At 42.7% G+C, this 27,199-nt stretch overlaps 1 protein-coding gene across 3 annotated transcripts in view; it reads left to right on the plus strand.

Moving 5' to 3' along the window:
• Nucleotides 1-27,199, plus strand: part of prpf8 (pre-mRNA processing factor 8) — a 44,827-nt gene that overhangs the window by 16,951 nt on the left and 677 nt on the right. For all 3 annotated transcript variants that reach the window (XM_055658109.1, XM_055658111.1, XM_055658110.1), the window contains exons 18-41: nucleotides 675-867; nucleotides 1,679-1,866; nucleotides 2,634-2,872; nucleotides 3,964-4,110; nucleotides 5,829-6,039; nucleotides 6,762-6,878; nucleotides 7,535-7,782; nucleotides 8,565-8,744; nucleotides 8,832-8,967; nucleotides 9,506-9,675; nucleotides 10,177-10,306; nucleotides 10,400-10,546; nucleotides 11,065-11,225; nucleotides 12,138-12,329; nucleotides 12,817-13,054; nucleotides 13,893-14,021; nucleotides 15,756-15,869; nucleotides 16,901-17,074; nucleotides 17,872-18,065; nucleotides 19,524-19,763; nucleotides 21,550-21,691; nucleotides 22,946-23,086; nucleotides 24,552-24,691; nucleotides 25,793-25,995. In XM_055658109.1, the coding sequence (XP_055514084.1) occupies nucleotides 675-867; nucleotides 1,679-1,866; nucleotides 2,634-2,872; nucleotides 3,964-4,110; nucleotides 5,829-6,039; nucleotides 6,762-6,878; nucleotides 7,535-7,782; nucleotides 8,565-8,744; nucleotides 8,832-8,967; nucleotides 9,506-9,675; nucleotides 10,177-10,306; nucleotides 10,400-10,546; nucleotides 11,065-11,225; nucleotides 12,138-12,329; nucleotides 12,817-13,054; nucleotides 13,893-14,021; nucleotides 15,756-15,869; nucleotides 16,901-17,074; nucleotides 17,872-18,065; nucleotides 19,524-19,763; nucleotides 21,550-21,691; nucleotides 22,946-23,086; nucleotides 24,552-24,691; nucleotides 25,793-25,995 (4,174 nt within the window). The remainder of the gene's footprint in view (nucleotides 1-674; nucleotides 868-1,678; nucleotides 1,867-2,633; nucleotides 2,873-3,963; nucleotides 4,111-5,828; nucleotides 6,040-6,761; nucleotides 6,879-7,534; nucleotides 7,783-8,564; nucleotides 8,745-8,831; nucleotides 8,968-9,505; nucleotides 9,676-10,176; nucleotides 10,307-10,399; nucleotides 10,547-11,064; nucleotides 11,226-12,137; nucleotides 12,330-12,816; nucleotides 13,055-13,892; nucleotides 14,022-15,755; nucleotides 15,870-16,900; nucleotides 17,075-17,871; nucleotides 18,066-19,523; nucleotides 19,764-21,549; nucleotides 21,692-22,945; nucleotides 23,087-24,551; nucleotides 24,692-25,792; nucleotides 25,996-27,199) is intronic.

Consider the following 27,199-nt stretch of genomic DNA (forward strand, 5'->3'; position numbering starts at 1 on the left):
AAAATCGTACTTGTGTAGTAAATATATGCAGTATAATTGTAATTGCTGATTAATTTGTGATACAGCAGCAGCAATTCTCATTGTTGCACTCTTTATCAGAATGTATTTTAAAAAAACTTTCCACACTGACAGCTGGTGGAGGAGGCGGTTCAGGCAGAGAGGCAATTGCAACGTTTAAAAAGCAATGAGACAGGTACATGGATAGGACAGGTTTAAAGGGATATGAACCAAACACAGGCAGGTGGGACTGGTGTAAGTGGGACATGTTCATAAGGTCATAAGTAATAGGAGCAGAATTAGGCCATCAAGTCTACTCCGCCATTCAATCATGGCTAATCTATCTCTTCCTCCTAACCCTATTCTCCTGCCTTCTCCCCATAATCCCGTACAAAGCAAGAATTTATCTATCTCTGCTTTAAAAATATCCACTGACTTGGCTTCCACAGCCTTCTGTGGCAAATAATTCCACAGATTCACCACCCTCTGACTAAAGAAATTCCTCCTCGTCTTCCTAAGTGGATGTTCTTTACTTCTGAGGCTACGACCTCTAGTCGTAGACTCTCCCCCCCCTAGTGGAAACATCCACTCCATCCAAGTCACAGTGTTGGCCAGTGTAGGCAAGTTGGGTTGAAGGGCCTGTTTCTAAGCTGTGTGACTTTATGACCCTATGACAGGTTGGCATTGAATTCATGGACCTGTACAGCCACCTGGTACCAGTTTATGATGTGGAGCCATTGGAGAAGATTACTGATGCCTACCTTGACCAGTACTTGTGGTACGAAGCTGACAAACGGCGGTTATTCCCCCCGTGGATTAAGCCAGCTGATACTGAACCACCTCCCTCACTTGTGTACAAGTGGTGCCAAGGTACGTTTGTACTTTTTATTAAAGGCTTTGCTGTTTGCCATTTTTAGATTTCATCCGTTAAACATTAGTATCATTTCCTTTAATCCATGTAACATGAGTGCATATCGCCTTGTGTCACATTATCTGGAATAGTATTGGGTCATTTTAGCATTGGGACACTTATTGTTTTTGCACTATTGTTTGTGGGGTTTTTTAATACAAAGTTATATCATATACATTCTTACATTGAAGAGGTTTGTTATATATTCCAGTAGATTGTTTATATTTCATTTGTGCTACATTCATATGGTGGGCAATTATCTTTTTAGATGAACGCTCTGCTAAACTACATATTTCTTCTGGGGAAGTGAAACAGCCATCTTTAAACTATGCAGCTTTTAATACTACACATTTTAAAAGTCGACACAATTCGTAATAGAGACGTATGTTAAATGTTAGTTTGAAAATGCATAACCATTCTATGTTTGTGTACACACAAAATACTGGAGTAACTCAGCGGGTGAGGCAGCATCTATGTAGAGAAAGAATGGGCGACTTTTCGGGTTGAGACGTTTCTTCAGGCTTCAGACCTGAATCTGGAGGTGTGCGTGCGTTTTCACACTTCTGTACCTCTTGCCCGATGGAAGAGTGGCAAAGCAGCAGCGACCCGGGGTGAGACTGGTCCTTGATGATGCTGCTGGCCTTGCCGAGGCAGTGTGAGGTGTAGATGGATGCTGCCCTCACACGCTGAGTTACTCCAGCATTTAGTATCTCCCTTTGATTTTACCAGCATCTGCGGTTCTTTCTTACACACTATGTTTGTGTACCATAGGTATCAACAATCTTCAGGATGTGTGGGAGACAGCTGATGGTGAATGCAACGTCATGTTGGAGTCACGATTTGAGAAGATGTATGAGAAAATTGATCTGACTTTACTGAACAGATTGCTTCGTCTGATTGTAGATCACAACATTGCTGATTATATGACAGCTAAGAACAATGTTGTTATCAATTACAAGGTATACGTCATTTCCATTATGTCGATTATACTTTGCTGGCATTTAATTCTTGACGCCCGCGTAACGGATTTTTTAGATATTTAGATGGAACAGTAAGTTTCCACGTGTTATGTACGCCTGTAAGCGTAGTTTAAAATGGTACTAGTACCGTGACGGAAAAATAAGTGCTGATACATTTTATCAGCGGGTCAGGCGGCATCTGTGGAGTGCAGGACAGATGACAAACTACCACTCTTTTCCAGTTTTCTCGTCGTACTTCTATCAGTCCGAAGAAGGGTCCTGACCCCAAACGTCGTCTGTCCATTCCCTCCGCAGATGCTGCCTAACCCGCTGAGATCCCCCAGCACTTTGACTATTGCCCGAGATCCCGTTGTCTGCTGTCCCCTGTGTCTCCATTTATCTAATGGAATATATTTTTTAACAAGAATTCAGTTAATCAAACAATGTCTATAAGAACAGCGTGGAGTTAATTTGTGGTTCCTGCTCCTTCCTTTGAATATAACCAAAGTAGATTTCTCCTCCTATCAGTCTGCTCACCCAGGCATGTTGCAACTTAACAAAGCTTCAATGTAATATATGGACCTTTTGGAGAAACATCAGTAACATAAAATCAGACAAGTAAAGAATGTGTTCAAATATTTGGTGACTTTTATTTTACTTTCAAAGACAGTTTTATGTGAACTTGAGTGTGATTGAGGATATAAGTTAATTGAATCTGTCCCGGATATTGCATAGAATGGATTTTATGTTTTTTTTTCATTTTAAAGGACATGAACCACACCAATTCCTATGGCATTATTCGAGGGCTCCAATTTGCCTCTTTCATTGTCCAGTACTATGGGCTGGTGTTGGATCTGCTGGTGTTGGGGCTCCATCGAGCCAGTGAAATGGCCGGCCCGCCACAAATGCCAAATGATTTCCTCAGTTATCAGGACGTTGCCACAGAAGTTGCTCATCCAGTCAGGCTTTTCTGCCGATACATCGAGCGTATTCACATTTTCTTCAGGTAAGCAATATCCTTAACCTATAAAACTTAATCCAAGTGGATTATTATCACTTTCCTTTTAAACAATCGTGGAATTTACTGCCAAAATACAGATTGCACATATTGTATTAAAACAATGGCAGTCTATTTTAAACTTGGACGGATAAGCCTTTGATAATTAACAAATAATTTTCGAGCATCAGTTTTGTCGAGAGATATTGTTTAAATGTTTCTGGTCTTTATATCAATCCCTTCTCAAATTGCCCCCATTATGATTAAGGCACATTTGGGTGTTGCAATGGGAATCTATATAGTGGTGCTAGATGCCGGAGTAACTCAGCAGGTCAGGCAACGTTTCTGGATAAAATGGTTAGGTGACGTTTTTTCGAGTCGGGGCGTGGGTTTTCTCCGAGATCCTCGGTTTCCTTCCACACTCCAAAGACGTACAGGTTTGTAGGTTAATTGGCTTGATAAATGTAAAAATTGTCCCTAGTGTGTATAGGATAGTGTTAATGTGCAGGGATCGCTTGTCGGCGTGGGCCGAAAGGGTCCGTTTCCGCGCCGTGTCTCTAAACTAGACACAAAAATGCGGGACAGGCAGCAACTATGAACTTGCTGAGGATCATTTAATTTCAAATAGCCATGGATGATTGTAAGATATTATGGTAATGGCACGTAGACAGAAACAAGCGCAGGTTTCAGACCAGCAGTTGCCAGTGTGGGTCGTCTTTATTTTACAAAAGTACACTGCACATACTCGCACATATTCACGAGACTGATAAGATAATGAATCTGTCACATGACATAACTCACACCACCTGGTACTCCATCCTTAAAGGTACAGTTCCATTATATACACTACTGTGATCTTTTGAAATTAAATGGTTACCGTGCTTAGTGTTGTTCCAGTTAGTGGTAAATTTAGATTTGAGCTTTGGCCTGAACTGCATGCCAATGTCAGTCGAAGATAGACACAAAATGCTGGAGTAACTCTGGAGAGAAGGGATGGGTGACGTTTCAGGTCGAGACCCTTCTTCTCTCCACTGCCAATGTCAGTCAGCAGGCTAATTAAAAGTATTTCTTCAAATGCATGTTTCGCAATCTGCTTGCAGATTCACCGCTGATGAAGCCAGAGACCTGATTCAGCGCTACCTGACAGAACATCCTGATCCCAACAATGAGAACATTGTTGGATATAACAACAAGAAGTGCTGGCCGAGGGATGCTCGCATGAGGCTTATGAAGCATGACGTCAACCTGTAAGTGTCATTTAAAATTGTTGCCTGGTGTTTTATCTGCTGCTTTTATAACATTTTGGCAGGTCCTCACCTTTATCACTGTGAAAGATTCAACAGAGATGTTAGAATTCCAATAAAATCCACTCTCAAGAAGTATCTCTCCCCCTTTCAGGATTAATAAAAAAAAATTTGAATTTAAAAATCAGGTTGGATTCTGCTGAGATACATTTAGTGTGGGATGTGATGCCTCATAAATTATGACTTGTTCAAGCTGGATTTCATTTTCTCAAGACTCTTCTGGTCTGTTAATGGTTTGTTAATTCAGGGAGTGCATTTTCTTTGATGTGAATTGATGGAGGATATTAAATCTACCATGTTTTGAGTTTATAAGATGACACTCCAGTGCAGTAGTTGTGACATTTACACTGTGTACTCTGGAGTTTAGAAGGATGAGAGGGGATCTTATTGAAACATAAGATTATTAAGGGATTGGAGGCAGGAAACATGTTCCCGATGTTGGGGAAGTCAGAACCAGGGGCCACAGTTTAAGAATAAGGAGTAAGCCATTTAGAACGGAGACGAGGAAACACTTTTTCACACAGAGTTGTGAGTCTGTGGAATTCCCTGCCTCTGAGGGCGGTGGAGGCTGGTTCTATGGATACTTTCAAGAGAACTAGATAGGACGCTTAAAGATAGCGGAGTCAGGGAATATGGGGAGAAGGCAGGAACGGGGTACTGATCGTGGATGATCAGCCATAATCACATTGAATGGCGGTGGTGGCTCGAAGGGTCGAATGGCCTACTCCTGCACCTATTGTCTAATGTCTATCATTGTGCTGCCCGTTGATATGATGCACTAAGGTGCTACCTTCCTGATGAGCTTAATGTGAACAACCCCACCGTTATTAGTAGAAGAGCCATTTTGCCACTGCCAACAACATTGTCTTTTGGTCAGCATTGCCACTGGCAGATTTACCTGACAGTGTCTTAATGCATTTACATGTAGGGTATCAGTTTTATTTTCCCTTTCTAGACTTTGCCAGAATATTTTATTGGATATACGATCGAAGAATAAACGTTAGGCTGAAATGCACTGTGAGCTCTTGGTATGAAATGTATGAGTGGGTCAGTAGTGTTAACTTTGACTGAGAATAAATTGAAACTAAAAGATTTGTGCTTGGGATGTGTTAAGATGTTTTCCACAAAAGCCCTTTTCCATTTGGAAACATTAGTTAAAAATAGAACATCCTACAGCACAGGGCAGGCCCTTCAGCCCTCAATGTCCATGCAAAACATTACCCCGTGTTCAACTAATCTCCCCTACCTGTACGTGATCAATATTTCTCTATTCCCTGCCTATCCATGTGCTTATCTAAATATTGTTTTCAACCCCACCTCCAACACCATCACTGGGGGTGCATTCCAAACACCCACTGTTTTCTGTGTAAATAAAACTTGCCCAACGCATCCCCTTTAAACATTGTCCCTTTCACCTTAAATCTATGCCGACTGGTCTTGAATTGATTGATTCATTGCAGTCACATCCCTATTACAATAGGTGGCAGCACCACAGATTATTGGGACCAACTGTTGGAAGGAGTTCAGCTTGCCAGTGTAATTCAGATCTATTTGAGAGCTGCGATATTTCAAAGTTGATGTTTGGTTAGTTAACATAATGTTATTGGGGTGGTTTGGTTCAGTCTCTGACGTGCTTTTAATTGCTTGTATTCACCTTGTAGGGGTCGAGCAGTGTTTTGGGATATCAAGAATCGGCTGCCTCGGTCTGTCACCACCATTCAGTGGGAGAACAGCTTTGTATCTGTATATAGCAAAGACAATCCCAATTTGCTGTTCAACATGTCGGGCTTTGAGTGCCGCATCCTTCCCAAATGTCGAACAAGCTATGAGGAATTCACTCACAAAGACGGAGTCTGGAACTTGCAAAATGAGGTATAATGCATAGATGTATGGCTGCAATCACACCCCAGAACCATTATTCTAGTAACTTACGCAACCCTAGAACTGTCTTTGTAAGCTAATCAAGCACCATTTTGTTATATGTAGGAAGGAGCTGCAGATGCTGCTTTAAACCGAACATTTATCACAGAAAGCTGGAGTAACTCAGTGGGACAGGCAACATCTCTGTAGAGAAGGAATGGGCGACGTTGAATCGTTAAAACGCCCGAAATTTCTTCTTCTTAAGAAGAAGGGTCTCGACCCGAAACGTCACCAATTCCTTCTCTCCAGAGATGCGGCCTGTCCCACTGAGTTACTCCAACTTTTTGTGCCTATCTTCACTCCTTCATTATAGCCTTGGTGTCAACTGTGGTTGTTAAAATTCCATATGTAATCAGGTAATATGACCATAAGACATGGAGCTGAATTAGGCCATTCGGCCCATTGAGGCTGCTCCACCATTCTATCATGGTTGATCTATTTTTCTCTCTCAAGCCCATTCTCCTGCTTTCTCCTCTAAACCTGTGATGTACTAATCGAGATCCTATCAATCTTCACTTTCCAAAGTATTCACTGCCGCTGCTGCCATCTGTATATGTGGCAGCTCATTATTGGGATAAGCATCAAATTGAATACAAAATGCTAAGCGGGGCAGCGCCGTGCTGCAATTGTGATGGGCTATACAAATGCAAATTATTTCATAATTTGTAACTCAGGTCACCAAAGAGCGTACAGCACAATGCTTCCTCCGGGTGGATGATGAATCAATGCAGCGATTCCATAACAGAGTCCGACAGATCCTCATGGCTTCCGGTTCCACCACTTTCACCAAGGTATGGTTCCTTTGCAAAACAGCACAATGCATTGGACATTTTATCATTCAAAGTAATAATGGAGCTGTAAAATAATTTAAAGCCGTTTTTAATAAAGTCTTTGATTATTGTAGATTCAACAATAAAGAGCCTACAGAAAATTCCCAAACCATTTTTTTAGTTTAAGAGATACAGAGCAGAAGCAGGTCCTATGGCCCACCTAGTCCTCGCCGACCAGCGATCCCCGCACAGTTACACTATCCTACACACACTAGGGAAAATGTCATACTGATGCCAAGCCTATTCACCAACAAACCTGTACGTCTTTGGAGTGTGTGAGGAAACCCAAGTTCTCTGAGAAAACCCACACAGTCACAGGAAGAACATACAAACTCCACACAGACAGCACCCGTAGTCAGGATCGAACCCGGGAGTCAAAATCGGGACTCTGGCACAACAGAGACTGAAAGGCAGCAACTCCGCCCATTTTCTTTTGCACAGTTTACCACCCACAGTTGGGTCCGGTGGAAATGTAAGTTGTGAAGGTCTATTGCAAGTTGGCAGCTGTGAGAAAGGTGTAGCATTTTGACAACAAGATATCACAACTGGAGGAAATCCCAACCTGTGTTTCATTTGTTCACTTGAATCTTCCTGCTCCGATGTCTGTGCTCTCCTAGATTGTGAACAAGTGGAACACCGCACTGATCGGCTTGATGACCTATTTCCGTGAAGCAGTGGTCAACACGCAGGAACTGTTGGACCTGTTGGTGAAATGTGAAAACAAGATCCAGACACGTATTAAGATTGGTTTGAACTCCAAGATGCCAAGTCGTTTCCCTCCTGTGGTGTTCTATACCCCCAAGGAGCTCGGTGGTCTGGGAATGCTCTCAATGGGACATGTTCTCATCCCACAGTCTGACTTGAGGTACTGTTAACAGACACACTTCTATTTCCTCAACTGAAATAAGCAGTTATAAAGTACTCTAATTAATTAAGTGTTGTATAATTTGTTGGTGGAAAACATAACTGTAATCACATTGTAATGATTTTCTCTGAAGGCTATGTTATTAACTTAAATAGTAAACACAGGAACAGGCCCATCGGCCCACATTGTCTGTGCCGAACATGATGCCAAGTTAAATTAATCTCATCTGCTAGCGCATAGATACATAGACAATAGGTGCAGGAGTAGGCCATTCAGCCCTTCGAGCCAGCACCGCCATTCATGGCTGATCATTCTCAATCAGTACCCCGTTCCTGCCTTCTCCCCATATCCCTTGATTCCCTAAGAGCTCTATCTAACTCTCTTTTGAATGCATCCAGTGAATCGGCCTCCACAGCCTTCTGAGGCAGTTCCACAAATTCACAACTCTCTGTGTGAAAACGTTTTTCCTCATCTCAGTTCTAAATGGCCTACCCCTCATTCTTATGATCCACATCCCACCCCCCCATTCTCTACATATACATGTGCCTACCTAAAAGTCTCTTGAACACCATTATCTCTGGCAGCCTGTTCCAGGCCCCCACCACCTTTTAAAAAAGAAACATGCCCACGCAACTCTTTACACTTTGCCCTCTCACCTTGATGCTGTCCCCTCTTGTCTAAAACATTTTGAAGTATATCAAAACATTTTTCAGAATTATAATTTTAGTTTGTGCAGAAAGATCCAGACGTTTACTTTCCATTGCATCTTATGCATTGTGCAGGTGGTCCAAGCAGACAGATGTGGGCATCACTCATTTCCGATCAGGTATGAGTCACGAAGAGGACCAACTGATTCCTAATCTCTATCGTTATATTCAGCCATGGGAGAGTGAGTTCATTGATTCCCAGAGAGTTTGGGCAGAATATGCATTGAAACGACAGGAGGCCATAGCACAAAATCGGTGAGTTTCATTTAATTTTAAACCATAATATTAACACTGTGCCATTTCTGATGTCTGACAAGCTTCTTTTTCTTTTTACAATTTCAGACGGTTAACTCTGGAAGATTTAGAAGACTCCTGGGATAGAGGCATTCCACGTATTAACACATTATTTCAAAAAGATAGGCACACTTTGGCTTATGACAAGGGCTGGAGAGTTAGAACTGATTTCAAACAGTACCAGGTGCGTCTTAAAGATTATGTGGGATATTTTAACCCTCGTCCCATAGATCTTTGTCTTCCATGACCTCCTTGCATTAATATCACATAATCGTTCCACTCTAAATGCCGGGCATCTGTACAGACAATTTACAAAACCAAACCTCTAATGAAAAACTCCAGGCTTCAGTAGTTCTGTCCAGAAGCACATTTGAGGATGGACCTTGCCATCTTGGCACCATGCCTGATTGTTGTATTTCTTATACCAGAATTGTGTATGTGTGTTTTCTCGTCTTCCCCTTTTCATGTGCACAGGGATGGTTGTCATACCTGTACGGTGGACACAAGCGGGTAAAATTATAACGAAACACGAAGTGCATCTCAAGTGGCTGAGTTGGCCATTAACTCAAATCCCATTTGTGAATTTTAAGTCAATCTAAAGCTAATTGACATAATCTTGCTTATTGTTGAATGTAGAATTGTCTGTGTTTTTAACATTGATAGCAAGAGAAAAATGGTGTGTGTGTTGAATAATGAGTGTAACCAAGATACGTTGACCCCAGGTATTGAAGCAGAATCCTTTTTGGTGGACCCACCAAAGACACGATGGCAAGCTGTGGAACTTGAACAACTATCGGACAGACATGATCCAAGCACTAGGCGGTGTTGAAGGCATTCTGGAACACACGCTCTTCAAGGGAACATATTTTCCAACGTGGGAAGGTTTATTCTGGTATATTTCCTTTTTTTTCTTTTAAGCTCTATTATTTAGTATGTATGTCTGAGGAGCTTCGTTCATAAGTTACAGGGGCACAATTAGGCCATTCGGCCCATCAAATCTACTCTGCCATTCAATCATGGCTGATCTATCTTTCCTTCTCAACCCCATTTTCCTGCCTTCTTCCCATAACCCCTGACACCCTTACTAATCAAGAATCTATTAATCTCCGCCTTAAAAATATCCATTGACTTGTCCTCCACAGCCTTCTGTGGCAATGAATTCCACAGCTTCACCTTCCTCTGATTAAAGAAATTCCTCCATCTCCTTTACTAAAGGTACGTCCTCTTACTCTGAGGCTATGGTTTCTGGTCCTCGACTCTCCCACCATTAGAAACGTCCTCTCCACATCTTTGAGCGTCTGATGAATCTTCATATACAACTCTCGGTAAATGGTAATAATCCTCTCTCAATTTAAATATAAATGTTTGATTTCTCAAAAATATTGTCTTAAAGGGAGAAGGCCAGTGGTTTTGAGGAATCCATGAAATGGAAGAAGCTGACTAATGCCCAGCGATCTGGTTTGAACCAAATTCCCAACAGAAGATTCACTCTTTGGTGGTCGCCAACCATCAACAGAGCTAATGTAAGTGTCTGCTGTATTCTTGCATTGTTGATGTTTGCTTGTGAAGTGAGTTTTAAGAAATGAACTTCAAATCTTTTTTTTTTTTATCCTCAGGTGTATGTCGGTTTCCAGGTGCAGTTGGATTTGACAGGAATTTTCATGCATGGCAAAATACCCACCCTCAAGATTTCCTTGATCCAGATCTTCAGAGCCCATTTGTGGCAGAAGATTCATGAGAGCATTGTCATGGATCTTTGTCAGGTCAGTGTTTGGTCCCTTCTGAAATGTTGGCATAGTTTTGGAATACTTGGAGTCTGAAAAAGAGTCCCGACTCTCGACATCGCCAAAGATGCTGCCTGTTCTGCCGTGTTACTCCAGCAATGTGTGCGGTTTTTTTTGTAAGCCAGCCCCCGCATTTTCTTCTGTCTTGTGCTTGGACTACTTTAATTGGTTTGAAATCAGATTTAGGAGGATCAGGAATGAAAGGAAGACACACACTGGGAAGTGGAAATAATTTTTAGTATTAAGAACAATGACAGGAAATATCAGTAATCGATGTAGCAAAGAAAAAAACTGGATAGGGTTGAACTTCCAATTTTTTTTTTATGCTCCTGGTTTAGAAATGGAGGTTGTGTCAGTGATAGAACAGTATTTTAATGCAGTTGAGCGTGGAAATACACAAACGCGTTTAAATTAATGTTTCTGATTACCTTGCTTCCATTTTCTGGAGGATTACTTCATCATGAATCTTGTGATGTGAGATCCGTTCTTCTTCCTAGGTCTTTGATCAAGAGTTGGATGCTTTGGAGATTGAGACTGTACAGAAAGAGACAATCCACCCAAGGAAGTCTTACAAAATGAACTCCTCCTGTGCTGACATCCTTCTGTTCGCTTCGTACAAGTGGAATGTTTCCAGACCATCGCTGCTTGCTGACTCTAAGTGAGTTCATTCCTCCATTTTACAAACATTTGAATAAAAATGGGCCATTTACTTGCTAAGACCTATTCTGCCATTACTGGAGATCGTGGCTTGTCTGCGAGCTAACACCATTTTGTTCCTGTTGTCTCCTTATCCTTGACTAACTTTGCTAGCTAAGAATGCATTCATTTCTGATCTAAAATTAACAATTTACCCAAATTCAATTGCCAATGTTATTTTCATATGCAGTAGGTAGGTCTGGCTCTGATTTTCAGCTGTGGCCCATATGCCAAATAACGGAACCAAATTTTATCTGGATTTACTTTTTCCTCTTAATTACTTGAGATGTCCTGTCACCCCTTGACTTTCAAATGTGTGGGAATCCAGTCCTTATTTCTTCAATCTGAAGAAGTGTCTCGACCCAAAATATCACCTATTCCTTTTGTCCAGAGATGCTGCCTGAGCTGCTAAGTTGCCTCAGCATTTTATGTCTATCTTATTTCTTTTTGGCCTTGCAGTGCTTATGCTGTGATCCAGCCAGGGCTTTGTGTAGTCGAGGCATAACTGCTTCCAGTCCTGTACAAAGCCTCCTTGATTTATTTTTGTGCCTGCCCTTGGTAAGTACACAACCTCCAAAAAATTGTCAATTATTAGATGATTGATGCTGCAGGTACGCTTGCATAACATCAAGGTTACCAAGGTGTGAATATAGTTTGTTCATAAGTGATAGGAGCAGAATTAGGCCATTCGGCCCGTCGTCCACACTTCTGTTCAATCATGACTGATCTATCTTACCCTCTCATCCCCATTCTCCTGCCTTCTCCCCGTAACCCCTGACATCCATACTAAGCAAAGTACAAATAAAAATTGTGTTCTTTTGTCTTTGACTGCTTTGAATTATGTTGGTATTTACTGAGATTTCTTCTTTATTAGAGATGTGATGGACAGCACTACTACTCAGAAATATTGGATAGATATTCAGTTGCGATGGGGTGACTATGACTCTCATGATATTGAGAGATATGCCAGGGCCAAGTTCTTGGACTATACAACAGATAACATGAGTATCTACCCATCCCCAACTGGTGTGTTGATTGCCATCGATCTGGCCTACAACTTGCATAGGTATGTATTCAGATAGTTGTGCAGCAAAATGTATTCCAAAGGCTAAACATGTAAGAATGTTATTAATCATAAGAGCTAAGGTAGACAAAAATGCTGGAGAAACTCAGCGGGTGAGGCAGCATCTATGGAGCGAAGGAATGGGGTGACCCGAAACGTCACCTATTCCTTCACTCCATAGATGCTGTCTCACCCACTGAGTTTCTCCAGCATTTTTGTCTACCTTCGATTTTTCCAGCATCTGCAGTTCTTTGTTAAACAAATATTAATAAAAGCTTGTCAGTTCAAAGTACTAAACTTCACTACATACGCAAAAAAAAATCCCAACAAATGCGAGCTAAATATTTTTTATAAGGTCATTCTAAATCAGTTGTCATAATATCAAGTAATACATTTAGGTATGTAATACATGCTATTTATATTATAACATTTATTTAGAGATTTTTATCCTGGAATTTCTTTACTGATGCTGCCCATTTTCATTTTGCAGTGCTTATGGTAACTGGTTTCCAGGTGCCAAACCTTTGATCCAGCAAGCAATGGCAAAGATCATGAAGGCTAATCCTGCTCTATATGTGTTGAGAGAACGCATTCGGAAGGGTCTGCAGCTGTACTCTTCTGAGCCAACGGAACCGTACCTTTCCTCACAGAATTATGGAGAACTCTTCTCCAACCAAATCATTTGGTTTGTGGACGATACCAATGTGTACCGGGTCACCATTCATAAGGTACAAAATTGAGAAAGCTTAACAACACTAATTAAGGGAAGCAACAGCATGTTCAACTAAGACCTCAGTGGGATAGAGGAATGCACGGCCGGCACAGTGGCGCTGCGGTAGAGTTGCTACATAACCCTTGCATATTACATCCCATTCCTTATATATCCCACTGTTACATCTTTCACCAATTGCAATTGGATGCAGTTGCTGCCTCACAGCGCCAAAGCCCCGGATCCTGACTTGGGGTGATGCCTGATTGGGATTGTGCGTTCTCCCTGTGACCACATAGGTTTTCTCCGAGTGCTCCGATTTCCTCCCACATCACAAAGACGTGCGGTTTTGTAGGTTAACTGCCTTCTGTACATTGTCCCCAGTGTGTGAGATAGAACTAGTTAGTGTGCGAGTGATCTCTGGTCGGCGCGGGCACTGTGGTCCGAAGGGCCTGATTTCACACTGTACCTCCAAACTAAACCAAACTAAAACTAAATGCAATTTAGAAGAAATGTCTAATCCCCGCCTAGTCCTCACCCATAACAACTTCTCCTTCAACTCCTCCCACTTCCATGTTGCCGGCCGTGATTTCTTCTGGCCTTTCCTCGCCTCCAGTTTATTTCTCCCCCCCCCCCCCCCCCCCCTACTTTCAGTATGAAGGAGGGTTCTGGCCAGAACCGTCACCTGCTCTGTTTCTCCGGAGATGTTGCCAATCCCGCTGAGTTACTCCAGCATTTTGTGTCTAATCTAAAATAAAAGAATCTATATTGCTTTTTCTGTCATTTTTAACCTGTGTAATTTCTGTTGCATTAGTCTAATAATGTAATCCCCCCCCCATGATTGTGTTCTTTCATAGACGTTTGAAGGTAACTTGACAACAAAGCCCATCAATGGAGCCATTTTCATTTTCAACCCCAGGACAGGCCAGCTCTTCCTTAAAATCATTCACACCTCTGTGTGGGCCGGCCAGAAACGATTGGGCCAGGTAATATTTTCACGATGCTTTACACTGCACCACTTTATCTGTACGTACTTTTATGAAAGTGGCATAGAAACATAGAAAATAGGTGCAGGAGTAAGCCATTCGGCCCTTCGAGTCTGCACTGCCATTCGATATGATCATAGCTGATCATCCAACTCGGTTTCCTGTACCTGCCTTCTCTCCATACCCCCTGATCCCTACCTTCTGTGGCAGAGAGTTCCAGAGATTCACCACTCTCTGTGTGAAAATCTTGCATCTTGGTAGACAAACATGCTGGAGAAACTCAGCGGGTGAGGCAGCATCTATGGAGCGAAGGAAGAGGTGTCGTTTCGGGTCTCGACCCGAAACATCACCTCTTCCTTCGCTCCATAGATGCTGCCTCACCCGCTGCGTTTCTCCAGCATTTTTGTCTACCTTCGACAGTTCTAAGGCAAGGTTGAAGTATTCATGTGAAAACATTTTTTACTTGAATAACCATTTTTCAGTTTATTTATTTATACATGTGTGTATATATTTGTATAATGATATATGGACACACTGATCTGTTTTGTAGTCAATGCCTACTATGTTCTGTTGTGCTGAAGCAAAGCAAGAGTTTCATTGTCCTATCAGGGACACATGACAATAAACTAACTTGAACTTGATTTTGTGTGAATGACAAGATACAATGACATGACAAAAAATACTTTTATTCAGTTCTTCTCAAGTCAAATGGGACTGAAACCCCATTACCCCTAAAGCTATTACCCCTAAAGCACTTTGAGTAAAATTAAACTGTCCCAAGATGCAAGGAGTTTAAGAAGGAACTGCAGATGCTGGAAAAATTGAAGGTAGACAAAAATGCTGGAGAAACGCAGCGGGTGAGGCAGCATCTATGGAGCGAAGGAATAGGTGATGTTTCGGGTCGAGACCCGAAACGACACCTCTTCCTTCGCTCCATAAATGCTGCCTCACCCGCTGAGTTTCTCCAGCATGTTTGTCTACCAAGATGCAAGATTTTCACACAGAGAGTGGTGAATCTCTGAAACTCTCTGCCTTGCTTCAGCACAACAGAACATAGTAGGCATTGACTACAAAACAGATCAGTGTGTCCATATATCATTATACAAATATATACACACGTATAAATAAATAAACTGATAAATGGTTATTCAGGTAAAAAATATTTTCACATGAATACTTCAACCTTGCCTTAGAACTGTCTGCAAAGAGTTATTTCTAGTACAGTAAACCCTCCATGAAATGGACATTAGGGGAAGATGGTATCCATTATTGCCCATTGTCTGCTATAATCAGGTAAGGGATTCGCTCCAACCACCGAGCAGTCACTCTGTGAAAAAACGAGTTGCTTTCAAATACAAAGTTCCTTTTGATAGCTAAAATGGATTTATGTTACAGCTAGCCAGAAATACTAAAGACTGTTTGTCACTGTTTAATAGAGTTTAGTGCCCAAGGAAGAGATTGCTTGTCAATATCAGTGCCTTGTCAATATCACTGACTTGTCAATATCAGTGACTTGTCAATATCAGTGGCTTGTCAATATCAGTGGCTTGTCAATATCAGTGGCTTGTCAATATCAGTGGCTTGTCAATTTCAATTACCTCCACAGTGTAACTAGCAACTGTTCTTAAAGAGACCGTCCGCCGTAACCGAAATCCATTATAAAGAGGTCTGTAATAATAAAGGTTTTACTGTATTCACTTAATTTTAATGAATTGTTTTTTATTTATAATTCAGCTGGCAAAATGGAAGACTGCTGAAGAAGTGGCTGCCTTGATCCGATCACTTCCAGTTGAAGAGCAGCCAAAACAGATCATTGTTACAAGGAAGGGCATGTTAGATCCTCTGGAAGTAAGTAAGCTTTACATTTACAAGGTGTATCACAAGTAATATTTAAAACGAATGGCTATTTCAAAAGATCATGCTGAAAGATTAAAAAGATCATGCAGAATTCAATGTATTTGATATGATATGATGATATGATATGCCATTTATTGTCACTATACATGTACAGTGAAACTGAAAGCTGCTCGTACTCAGTGCATACATACAATTTAGCACAAAAAACATGAAACAGAAAACAAAAAACAGAAGGGGGGGGGGGATAGGTGCACAATTTCTGCGGCGCTACATACATATATACATATATACAGATGGAAATCCGTGGTGTTGGGCAGTGAAGTCAGTGCATGTGTGAATTAGAATTAATAGTAGTTATAATTCTCGGAAAGCAACTATTTCTGAGTCTATTTGTTCTGGATTTGATGCACCTATAGCGCCTTCCCAGAGGGCAGCAGGTCGAACAGTCCAAACGCAGGATGGGAGCTGTCTTTGATGATCTTCTTTGCCCTGCTAAGGCAGCGGGAGGTGTAGATGTCCATCAGGGAGGGGAGAGGGCAGCCAATGATTCTCTGCGCTGTCCTAGTTACCCTCTGAAGCCTCTCTCTGTCTGCCATGGTGCAGCTGCCATACCATGCTGTAATGCAATTTAAACTGAGTTTTGATACAGAGGTGTTTCTAAAATTTGTACCATCTCTCCATTCCAAAGACGAACAGCTTTGTCTGTTAATTGGCTTGGTATAATTGTAAATTGTCGCTGGTGTGTGCAGGATAGTGTAAATGTACGGGGATCACTGGTCAGTGCGGAATCAGTGGGCTGAATGGCCTGTGTCCGTGCTGTATCTAAACTAAACTCTCTGAGTCCCATTGATAATTTGGAAAAAGTTGCACAAACTATTGCCTGCATGTCATGTGGCCCTTAATATTGATAAAAACCGGAATATATTACAATTATCAGCTGGTTTAAAGTGATGTTTATGGGCGTTTACACAGTTAAGAACTCCGAGAGCAATGCTTGAACTCTTGTGTTTTTGTTTGTTTAGGTCCACTTGCTGGATTTCCCCAACATTGTGATCAAAGGCTCCGAGCTACAGTTGCCTTTTCAAGCTTGCCTGAAAGTGGAGAAGTTTGGCGACCTGATTTTAAAGGCAACTGAACCACAGATGGTGCTGTTTAACCTGTACGATGACTGGCTGAAGACTATTTCATCCTATACTGTAAGTAAAGTGGTGTTTCAGTTCCGTTTGCAGACACCAGTCAGGAGGACAGAAGAGTCCGCAGCATACAGAGACACAATCATTACATAAGGTGTAGGAGCAGTATTAGGCCATTCGGCCCAGCAAGTCTACTTCACCATTCAATCATGGCTGATCTATCTTTCCCACTCAACCCCATTCTCCTGCCTTCTCCCCATAACCCTTGTCATCTGTACTAATCAAGAATCTATCAATCTCCACCTTAAGAATATCCATTGACTTGGCCTCCACAGCCATCTGTGGCAATGAATTCCACAGATTCACCACCCTCTGACCAAAGAGATTCCTCCTTATTTCTAAAGGCACATCCTTTTATTCTGAGGCTATGGCTTCTGATACTGGACTCTCCCACTAGTGAAAACATCCTCTCCACATCCACTCTATCCAGGCATTTACTAATCGGTAAGTTTCAATGAGGTGTCGTCATCTCCCCCCATCCTTCCAAACTCCAGCGAGTACAGGCCCAGTGCCGTCAAACGCGCATCATATGTTAACCCAATCATCCCTGGGATCATTCTCGTAAACCTCCTCTTCACCCTCTCCAAGGCCAGCACATCCTTCCTCAAATATGGGGTTCAAAATTGCTCACAATACTCCAAATGCGGTCGGGCCAATGTCCTATAAAGCCTCATCAATACCTCCCTGTCTATAGGAATAGATAATCAAAAATATTTCAGAGCATTTGATCATTTCAATTGGCTCCGATACATCTCTGGCCTTTATTTCTCTCTCCATCCCCACTGGTGCATGGTTTATAGGCATTCTCTCGTCTGATTTTGATTCTTCGCGCACTCCACGTGAACAATGATCGTGCCAAGGTAATCCTGAAACCGGACAAAACTACAATCACGGAGCCTCATCACATCTGGCCAACGCTGACCGATGAAGAGTGGATTAAAGTGGAAGTGCAGCTGAAAGATCTCATTCTGGCTGATTACGGCAAGAAAAACAAGTGAGTGACTGTGTGGTGAAACCATCCAGACATTTCCGCGCATACTATTGCAATCGATTCAGTGTTACTCTTGGAAGAATTTGACCTTTCTATATTTGGGCATTGAGCAATTTGAAAATCTGTTCTTTGTTATTTGCCTGACACTGTTAAACGTGTTAAACATCACTGTGGTCTGCTGAGACCTTGTTTCAAACATCGGTTCTCGGATGTTTTTTGTTGTTGGCGCCCGTCCATCTGTGTGCGTTTGATGGTGGTGCGGCATTGACGTCCTGTTTTGAGGGGGGAACCTTTCACCTGTAGTTGCATTACTTGCTGTGGCTAACTAGGCTTATCCTTGACAGGCAGACACTCCCACAGGTCCTGCAGGTGGAGTTGCATCTGGCCGTCGGATTGGGCGAGTGCGCTGCTGTTGTCGTTGACCATTTTGTGGTTCATAAGCACTAGGAGCAGAATCAGGCTATACGGCCCATCAAGTCTACTCCGACTTTCAGTCTTGGCTGATCTATCTCTCCCTCCTAACCCCGTTCTCCTGCCTTCTCCCCATTACCTGTGACGCCCTGGTGTTGGTGCCAAGCCTCCAGTGTCTTGAATCACGTGCTGTCCTGGTGCTTCAGACCCACCTGGAGGTCCTTTCTCCACCTCCCCCATGGTCTTCGGCAGCTGCTTCCCAGTTTTCAGTGCCATTATTAAAATTTGTCATTTCTCTTTTAATCGTATCCTTGCAGCAAAGCTTTGGCCTTCCTTTTGGACTCTGCGCATTGGCGATCTCCCCACACGGCACATCTTGGGGGATGCGTCCATTTTCCATCCAGTGCACACGTCCAAGCCAGCAGAGATGCTTCTGCTGGAGGATCGCAGGGATGCTAGGCATGTTGGCCAGGGAGAGGACGGATTAATTGGTGACTTTGTCCTGCCGAGTACAGTAAACCCACGCAATAACGGACCACGGGGTGGGGGGGGGGGGGGAAAGGTGGTGTCCACTTTTGCCGATTCTACCTATATAACCGAATAAGTTTAACCCAAGGCTGGGAGGGAAGAAATGACGTTTTGGGGATGGTTAAAGAAGTGGGGATTCACAGGCCGGGGAGGCAACAGAGCCCGGGCCCCACACGTGGTGCACCTTGACCAGAAACGTCACCAAAGATTCACAGATGAGTTACTCCAGCATTTTGTGCCTATCTGCGGCAGGGACAGGCCCGGTACGCAAGCCGGCTTCATGTTGCTCTCGCTCTGCTCCCACAACTGGAGGCGCGCCAAGAGACGCCAGCTCAGTGGGTAACTGGTGGAGCAAGGAGTCTCAGTCCGCTATAACCCAAATCCGTTTTGTAGCGGTCCGTTACTGCCCAGGCTTACTGTATGTAGTTTGGCAAATTCGCATCGGGTATATCTTGCGCTTTGACTCTGCTTACGGCCAGTCCCACATCATTGACATTGAACTACTGTTTTTTTTCATTCTAGCGTGAACGTGGCATCCCTAACTCAGTCTGAGATTCGTGATATTATTCTGGGGATGGAGATTTCCGCTCCCTCTCAACAGAGGCAGCAGATTGCAGAAATTGAGAAGCAGACCAAAGAGCAGTCTCAGCTGACAGCCACACAGACGCGTACTGTGAACAAGCACGGCGATGAAATCATCACTTCAACCACCAGTAACTATGAGACCCAGACCTTCTCCTCCAAAACCGAATGGAGAGTCAGGTATCGTTTATCTATTGGTTCTGTCTTCACAGCAAATCAAACGTCAACTGATAATTGGATGATAATCCATTTCATGCTAAATATAATAATAATAATAATAATATTTATTTATATAGCACTTTTCAACAAAACCAGTATTTGAACCAAAGTGCTTTACAGAGATTGATTAAATTAATTGAACAGATCATGCAATAAATCCATACAAATCAAAAAAAGAGAAAAAAGAGAAAAAGAAAAAAGACACAGAAACAGTACACTATAGAAATCAACATGAAACGTCCCCCCACAGCAGAATTCACTGTGAGGGAAGGCACCAAAAAATATCCAGTTCTCCCCCTCATAGTCCACCCGAGGTCGGGGCCTATATCTGGCCTCCTCAGCCAGCCATATATATATTTGCAGCCACCAAAGTGGTTGTGAATAGGATTTCATGTACGCAGGCCAGAGACCCGGGTTCGATCCTGGCCTCGAGTGCTGCCTGTGTGGAATTTCCACGTCATCCCTGTGACCGCGTGGGTTCCTCCAGGTGCTCCGGTTTCTTCCCAAATCCCAAAGGCATGCGGGTTTGTAGGTTAATTGTTGCCACTAGTGTGTTGTAGGGAATGGATGAGTAAGTGAGATAATGGAGCTGATGTGATCGATGGTCAGCATGGACTCGGTGGGCCGAAGGGCCTGTTTCCATGCTCTATCTCTAATCTAATCTACTTTGTTCATTTAATTTAAGTTTATGCTTCCACATTGCCTGACTTAATTATCTGAATATTATTTCATCCTTAGTACCTGATTCATTACTCGTTATGTCTCTAGGAACTTTCAGAATGCATAAATATCACAGTTTAAAAGCTGTAAACACAGTATTAAAGATTTAGACTGATAAATGTATTCATTCTGAATGTTCTTACAATTTACTGCTCATTACTGAATTGGGGGCGGGGGGGGGTTTGAGTTTAAAAAGTCACTTGAGATTATTAGGTTGTATGTAACTTAGTATAAGTGTGTAGTGCGCAAATCTTTGGATCCACCCAGATCTGAACCCGCAGCGTTCAGTGGCAACTGAAGATGCATTTCAAGGCAGCCCAACCATATTTAATGCAAAGCATGGTCATTGGACAATACTTCCAAGTTAAGATACTTTTTGGCGCAATATTTCAAAAGCCCTGTCTTTCCACTTAATTTTTAATCATTTTTTAAATTAAATGGTGTTGTTTACATTAATTTTTTACATCTGAGATATTTCTTTCATTTTTCGTTGACTAGATAAATAAGGCAACTGGCTAGGATTTTGTTCATGGAAACAAAGAAAAAAGGAGTAGGCCATTTGGCCCTTCGAGGCAGCACCGCCATTCAATATGATCATCGCTGATCATCTAAAAATAGTACCCCGTTCCTGCTTTTTCCCCATATCCCTTAAGAGCTATATCTAACTCTTGAAAACATTCAGTGAATTGACTCCACTGCCTTCTGTGGCAGTGAATTCCACTGATCGACAACTCTGGGTGAAAGTGTTTTTTCTCATCTCAGTACTAAATGGCCTTCCCCTTATTCTTAAACTGTGACCCCTGGTTCTGGACTTTTTCCCAACATTTTTCCTGCATCTAGACAGCCAAAGTGGAATTAAAAGGTTGGCATAATATAAATTCAGATTTTTGTAATGAGGAGACTTTTTCAATAAAATAGAGCAAGAGAAAGTAAATGGTGCAAAATTCTGCAGTCTTACGTTTACTGAATGCCAGAAGCTCCGATCTTTAATACACAAGTTGTGCTTCATGCTGTTTCATCTGCACAGGGCCATATCTGCTGCCAACCTTCATCTGCGAACCAATCACATTTACGTGTCGTCTGATGACATCAAAGAGACAGGCTACACATATATCCTGCCCAAGAATGTGCTGAAGAAATTCATCTGCATCTCGGATTTGAGAGCGCAGGTAAACTCCCCCTCTAGTCATCGATGGTCACTCGAAACGAGTATGACTGTCCTCTCCAGATTGACTACATGTTGCATTATGTTGGCATAATGAAAATACATTTGCTTTAATAATTACCTAAAAATGAACTAGTAAATCGCATTGAATGAATGCTGATCAGTTTTTAGCAAATCTTACAGTGAAACCCGCAAAAACCATGCGTGAGATTTAAGATTTTGATTGTCGTGTCCCTTCAGTTGTCAATTTATTCTGACGGAGATTTCAACCGAGCAGAATTAATTGGGATAAGTGTCAGGGAGTAATTCTGGTATTTTTCTCCACCACCTGTGTGTTACACCTCGTCCCCACACAGTTTTGGGGAAAGTTCCTCATACGTTCAAGGAGTAGAATGATTCCATTCGGCCCATCAAGCCTTCTCCACATTTCAATCATGGCTGATCTATCTTTTGCCCTCAACCCCATTCTTCTGCCTTCTCCCCGTAACTCCTGACACCCGTACGAATCAAGAATTCGTAGGGATCGGCGGAGAGTTTGTGGACGAGTGAGCGGACCAGGGAGACCATAGGAAGATAGAAAGGGGTAAAGATGTGACCGGTGGTGGGATCTTGTTGCTGCTGATGGAAATGACAAAGAAACGTGAGAAAATGCAGCAAATGATTGCCTTTAAATTACATTAAAACAGAATATGAATATCGGGCATGAAGACCAGAGCTAAGTAGGTTCTGCTGTAGTGCGAGGGTGTAAAGGGAAGGATGTGTTCAGGATACACATTCCTTTGGAAATTGATTGAGCTGAACACAATGTGAATGTTCACCTGAATTGTGAATACGATTTAGAATTGATTATATTTCGAGGTAACTGAAGTAAAGGCCAACAGCATAATCAAGGACCAGTCACACCCCGGCCACTCCCTCTTCTCCCCTCTCCCATCGGGCAATAGGTACAGAAGTGTGAAAACGCACGCCTCCAGATTCAGGGACAGTTTCTTCCCAGCTGTTATCAGGCAACTGAACCATCCTACCACAATTGGAGAGCAGTCCTGAACTACTATCCGCCTCATCAAGAACCCTTGGACTATTTTTGATCAGACTTTACTGGCTTTATCATTCACTAAACTTTATTCCTTCATGATGGCTCGATTGTAATCATGTATTGTCTTTCCACTGCCTGGTTAGCACGCAACAAAGGCTTTTCACTGTACCTTGGTACATGTGACAATAAACTTAACTGAACTGAAAACTGTATCTTTTGTAGATTGCTGGATATCTGTACGGTGTGAGTCCTCCGGATAATCCCCAGGTGAAGGAAATCAGGTGCATCGTGATGGTGCCCCAGTGGGGAACCCATCAGACTGTGCATCTGCCTAACCAACTACCACAACATGAATATCTGAAGGTATGGAGGTTCATTGCCCTGGGATGCGTTGTGCCAATGTCATGTACATTAACCAACTGAAGAGTCGGTGACTGAATTGATTCTCTTTCATTGATTGACTCATAAGACATCTTGCAGGAAACCTCTTCGCTGGGCCCCACCTGGATCCACATCCTACCACTCCACCCCCGCCCCCGCACCCACCCATCCCCTTCCATCTACATCCTTTCCTCTGGCTTCACATCTCGCGCATTGTCTCCTTATCTCACGGACCTTTGGCTTTTCATCTCTGGCCTTTATCCAACCATCTGCCATCAAAACCACCTCGCTTCTCTCCACCTATCACTCGCCTGGCGTTGCCCCACTCCCACCTCTCTTCCTGCTTGCTCACTTCCTACCACAATCCGTCTGAAGCCGGGTCCTGACCCAAAACATCGCCTGTTCGTGTTCTCCAGTGATGCTGCTTGACCCACTGAGGTACTCCAGCACTGTCTTTTTCTCTGTGTTTTCTCTGTAAGTTTTTAAATAGATTCCTTCCCTAATATTAGTGGACAATAGGTGCAGGAGTAGGCCATTCGGCCCTTCGAGCCAGCACCGCCATTCAATGTGATCATCCCCAATCAGTACCCCGTTCCTGCCTTCTCCCATATGGGGATATGCCCATATCCAGGGGATATGCCCCTGACTCCGCTACTTTTAAGAGCCCTATCTAGCTCTCTCTTGAAAGCATCCAGAGAACCGCCCTCTGAGGCAGAGATTAACTTTTGGTTTGGTTACTGTTTGTGTGTATGGAGGTATCCAAATATAAATAAACATTCAGATATTTAATCACCCAGTTTGGGAATGTTTTAAATCTTTCATTAGGTGATCTCTATATCAGAAACATCTGTTAAGCTGTAAACCGGGTTATAATATGATCACCTATTGTCCACTAATATTAGGGAAGGAATCTATTTAAAAACTTACAGCCTTTCTGGCAAACACAGAGAAAAAGACAGTGCTGGAGTACCTCAGTGGGTCTGAAGAAGGATTTCGGCCCGAAACGTCGCCTATCTCCTTCGCTCCATAGATGCTGCTGCACCCGCTGAGTTTCTCCAGCATTTTTGTATACCTATAATATGATCAGTATTAATTGAACCTGGCGATTGGCAGCGGTGAGCCTCGTGGCGGTGGAGCCTGGTGGGTCTCCTTTACATCTCTAGCCTTTGTCGATGAGGGCACGGGGGGGGGACCACTGTGAGGAGAGGAGGGGCAAGGAACAAAGGAGGACCCGGCACGGGGCAACCACCATGAGGGAGGAGCAAGAACAATGGACAATGGAGGACATGGCGTGGGGGAGGTGGGGGGGGTGAAGAGCCGGCGGGGGGTTCTTTAACTTTGTGTGCGCTATATTTGGCGACTATTTGTATACTTTGGGTATGCATGCAGGGAACTTAATTGTACTAATTAATGAAGTATTACCTTCCATTCCAAATGATTTCTTCAGGAGATGGAGCCTCTCGGCTGGATTCACACTCAACCAAATGAGTCTCCGCAGTTGTCACCGCAAGATGTCACCACCCATGCAAAGGTCATGGCTGACAATCCATCCTGGGATGGGGAAAAGACCATCATCATCACGTGCAGGTAAAAAGTACAGACTCTCTTGGTCACTTTGAATGGACAGATGTAGAGAGGTGGAATTTAGAGAAGAAGGGTCTCGTCCCGAAACGTCGCCCATTCCTTCTCTCCAGAGATGCTGCCTCACCCGCTGAGTTACTCCAGCATTTTGTGTCTACGTTCGATTCAAACCAGCATCTGCGGTTCTTTCATACACATGGAATTTAGAGCATATCTGTGTTTGTTGTGGACTGTAAGTAAGAAACTCGCGTTGAAAATGTGCATGAATAGGACAGGTTTAGTGGGATATGGGTCAAAAGTAGGAAGGTGGGACGAGTGTAGATGGGACATGAATCTGGCAACTTAAAAGTAATTTCACTGCGTTGGACGTGACAATAAACCACTATTGATACTGTCCTGTGCGGGCAAGTTGGGGCGAAGGGCCTGTTTCCACTCTATAACTATGTAGAAACACTAATTAGAGACAGAAGTGGTGGAATATTACAATTATCATAGAGGCACCTTGCATTTAGTGTGGGGGGGGGTGAGGGGAGTTTACGTTTCTGAAAAGCAGCGTGTAATTCATAAATGTGTAAATTAAACAAAAATTTAAATAGGCGTAAATTTGAACGCGTTATTTCAAAAATACAGGCCGTAAATTAGGCTTTGGTATTAATTAAACAGGCGTGTTATTTAAAAAACCCATAAATCACAAGGGTGTAAAATGCAAGGCCCGTACTCGTCAATCATTTCTGCTTCTGGACACAGGACCTAAGCTTCTGTACATGTCTATGGCTGTGTATCATGTTGATTTTCTCCAGTTAGACCGGCCTAAAGCAGTTGGAAAGGTTTGCATGTGATCGTAAACTCAATCTCCCAATACTTGATTGCATTTGTTGTATGCTTTGTATGTAATGATTTAGCGGGATGAGGAGAACTATTAAGACATCTCCCGTAGTCAGGATCGAACCTGAATCTCTACTGCTGCGCCGCGATGCTGTACCATTGACAAAGGCCAGCAATTAAAAGTGACCTGGGAACAAAATTGGCCAGTGAAAAATACGTCACTGAAGCTGCGGAAAGTTTTGTGCAGATCTCTGGTACTAAGCGCCTGTATTTGTTCTTTAGCTTTACTCCAGGTTCTTGCACTCTGACGGCATACAAGCTCACCCCGAGTGGGTATGAGTGGGGCAGGCAGAACACAGACAAAGGCAATAACCCCAAAGGATATCTGCCCTCCCACTACGAGAGGGTACAGATGTTGTTATCAGACAGATTCCTCGGCTTCTTCATGGTGCCCGGACAGAGTTCCTGGAACTACAACTTCATGGGTAAATACCGTGGCACTTTATTTTATTTAATTCAGTTTCTCAACGTAACAACAACTAAAAGGTTTGCATCATCCTGCAAAAGTTCATCTTTTTTTTACGCCAAGATTAATATATTTGCAAAGTAAGCTTTTCATTCTACCCAGTTTGTGTTGTTCTTGCTTGAAGCAATTTACTGTTCTTAAGGTGAATGCATTAGAATCCAGTACATTCAAATTGATTATGTTTTCAACACACTGCGGTTAAAAGTCTACACTCAATCCAGTTCCGTAGACAAAAGCGTTTCACAAAACATTTTCCAGTTTGTGGACCAGTCTGGTCTATCTATTTAACTACAAAAACGATTATTTTTTACAAAATTATGTCAGCACCCTGTTTCCCAGGGTGGACATGTCCAATACTAAAGGACGTAGCTATAAGGTGAGAGGAGGAAATGTAAAGGAGACATGCAGGGCAAAGAGTTTTACACAGAGTGGTGGGAGCCTGGAAAGCATGGCCAGGGGTGGTGGTGGAGGCAGACATGATAGTGGCGTTTAAGAGGCTTTGATATAGGAAGAAGCTTTTATATAGGCAGATGAAAGTGCAAGGAATAGAGGGATACGGATCATGTACAAGCAGATGAGAGCAGCTTAACTTGGCATCATGTTCGGCACAAACATTGTGGGCCGAAGGGCCCGTTCCTGTGCTGTGCTGGTCTATGTTTGTATTAACAGTTTGTATGTTTTCATAATTGCATTCAGCACAATAATTTTAGCAATGTGTTGCTCATAAAATGGTTTATTAAAGCAGATAGTTATTAGCATCAGTTTTGCTCTTTTCTTTGATTTCTTGCTTTGTGTCTACTCTGATTACTGAAGTTCACTCGTATCTTCAGCTGATGGGACTTGATTCCATTGCAAACTCCATAAAGCCCAAAGGTTATGTATCATTTGAGCAGGTCTTGTTACATTTTGATTAGATCGATAGTCTAGGTCACCAGACATGCCTTTATGATATAATATTATTCAAATTATATTGTTTTTGAGGATGTTGCCAGGACTCGAGGGTCCAAGCTATAGGGAGGTGTTGAACGGGCTGGGACTCTATTCCTTTGAGCGCCGGAGGATATGGGGTGATCTTATACAGGTGTATAAAATCATGAGAGGAATAGATTGGGTAGATGCCCAGAGTAGGGAGATCGAGAACCTGAGGATCTAGGTTTAAGGGG

The sequence above is a fragment of the Leucoraja erinacea genome, chromosome 28, assembly GCF_028641065.1.
Source record: "Leucoraja erinacea ecotype New England chromosome 28, Leri_hhj_1, whole genome shotgun sequence".
NCBI classification, from domain to species: Eukaryota; Metazoa; Chordata; class Chondrichthyes; order Rajiformes; family Rajidae; genus Leucoraja; species Leucoraja erinaceus.